This window comes from Sinocyclocheilus anshuiensis, unplaced genomic scaffold (assembly GCF_001515605.1).
Source record: "Sinocyclocheilus anshuiensis isolate Anshui unplaced genomic scaffold, SAMN03320099.WGS_v1.1 scaffold987, whole genome shotgun sequence".
NCBI classification, from domain to species: Eukaryota; Metazoa; Chordata; class Actinopteri; order Cypriniformes; family Cyprinidae; genus Sinocyclocheilus; species Sinocyclocheilus anshuiensis.
In genome coordinates, this window is record NW_015542416.1 from 318,423 (window position 1) to 320,643 (window position 2,221).

Genomic DNA, 2,221 nt, shown 5'->3' on the forward strand with positions numbered 1-2,221 from the left:
CAGAATTGTGAGATATAAACTCAGAATTGTAAGAAAAAAGTATATATATATATATATATATATATATATATATTTATCCTGTGTTGGAAGGAAGCTTCCATAATGTAAAATGGAATAATAAATAAATATTAAATTCTTAATGAAAATCCTTTAGATGTCATAATGCCATTACTGGACCGTTTGAAGGGTTATTACAGTTATGAGAAACATTACATGACCTACTTATCCAGACCTCCGGATTGAAGTAATTGTTCCCAAATGTTTTGTGTTGGGTGAAAATGAAAATTAATATTTTTTTCCCAAGCTGATCAGATTAGCATTAATCCAATAAAGTTTAATAGATGAACATTGACCCGTAAAGCTGTGAATCGAGCTCAGATCAGCCCGGAGGAGCGCGAGATGAGGGTGAAGATGAAGAAGTTCAGGTTTCATTTCTTCTTCATATAAACTGACATTCATCTGCTGAGCTCGGATGATGTGTTATGATTTATGATTAAACTGCCTTGGGAAATGACAAAACTACTACTAACTTCCTGTTTCCTGCTTAAACACAGTCACAAAAAACCTGAGGCTTCTCTGGCAGGACAGCTTTCCTGAATGACTGCTCAAGAAAACACTAATAACACCTGAGTCAAGAAAAGACAATGGGATTGTGTTCAGTGCAAGAGGTCCTTATGTGGTGATTTCTCTCATTTTAGGGTGAAAATGGACGAGACGGTCAACCAGGAAAAGATGGAGAAGAAGGGCAGAACGTAAGATATTTGATTAGGAAATGTGGCATTTTTCCAGGCTTGTATTTATCACTGTCTGTTGATTTTATTCTTTATTTAATTCCTGTATTCCTCTCTTGCTGTCTTTGAACGTTTAGTTGCATGATTATCATACACACATTCAGGTGAAGTCACACTTCTGCAGATTATTTCTGTTTGCAGCTGATAACGTCCTGATCTTCAGCCTCGTGTCGCTCCAAACGCTCCCGCAGAACGAAATGTCTTTCCATGCAGTGAAACTCTGGAGATTTGGACATGTCTTGTGTTTTTTTGGCAGGGTGAAGCAGGTTTACCTGGAATCATGGGACCAAAGGTAATGTCGTTTGGATCACACTGGTGTTTCAGATCAGTTTGCCAGATTCACTACTTTAGATCATGAGTAAAAAAAACAAACGATCAGAGATGTGTTATGAGTTTGAAGACTTGACTGAACATTACTAGACTGTTATAGCTTTAGAAGTGATCTTTGTCTTCAGGGTGATGCGGGCCAGCCGGGGCTCCCAGGACAGACGGGGGCTGAGGGCCCCAGGGGTCAGCCAGGCTCTCCGGGGCCCCCCGGACCTCCAGGAACAGGCTTCAGCTTTGACATGATGGTGTGTTTCACTGACCTTCAGATTTATTGATTTGACAGGTTTTTATTTATTTGTTTATTTACATGTGAGTATTGGATAGTTGTGACCCTGGACCACAAAACCAGTCATAAGGGTCAATTTTTTTAAATTGAGATTTATACATAATCTAAGGAGTACAGATTTGTATTCGTTCACATATGTTCTCCTTTATCTAATATTAGATTTTGTCTGAAGAACTGAAAGCACTTAAAAGTGAAGTTGATACTTGCGTTTGAATTAGTGAAATTAGCTGAACTCGGGGTTTGGCCTTTGAATAGAGCCTTTGAAAACTGAAATGTTGTGTTTTTTTCATTCGATGTCTGCTCTGCGGCAGGATTTGGAGGGCTCGGGTCTGGATGGAAGCAGTGGTTTCAGACCTGTGCTGCCCAGAGGACCGCCTGTACGTACATCCACATTTACTGAGGCTTTCTGGCTCTCACAGCTGAACTGCAGCTCATTCTCATGTATTTTCTCATCCTCAGGGCCTTCCTGGGCTCCCAGGACCTCCAGGGCCACAGGTACACACAGAGATCTGCACAAAAACACAAAGAAATCTGGCATGATCTATCAACACTGTAAAACCTAGATATGGCATCTATCATGTGATTTTATATGTCATTAGCTGGAATTACCGTATAGAGAATGCAAACCTAGTGTTAAAGGTGCCTTAGTTTTTATTTAAATGAACCCAACTCTACACTTTCAGGGAAAAGAAGGAGCCGTCGGCCCTCCAGGTGTTTCAGTGAAGGTCTGTGCTCCTCACACACAATCACATACACACACACACACACACAAATACACACACATACACACTCACACACACTCACACACACACACATG

The 2,221-nt window shown here is 40.4% G+C and overlaps 1 protein-coding gene across 1 annotated transcript in view; it reads left to right on the forward strand.

Annotated features, from left to right (window-relative positions):
- Positions 1-2,221, forward strand: part of LOC107693468 (collagen alpha-1(XVIII) chain-like) — a 75,688-nt gene that overhangs the window by 51,511 nt on the left and 21,956 nt on the right. Inside the window, exons 14-19 of the mRNA XM_016492874.1 lie at positions 699-752; positions 1,048-1,083; positions 1,247-1,363; positions 1,716-1,781; positions 1,864-1,899; positions 2,088-2,129. Coding sequence (XP_016348360.1) covers positions 699-752; positions 1,048-1,083; positions 1,247-1,363; positions 1,716-1,781; positions 1,864-1,899; positions 2,088-2,129 — 351 coding nt within the window. The remainder of the gene's footprint in view (positions 1-698; positions 753-1,047; positions 1,084-1,246; positions 1,364-1,715; positions 1,782-1,863; positions 1,900-2,087; positions 2,130-2,221) is intronic.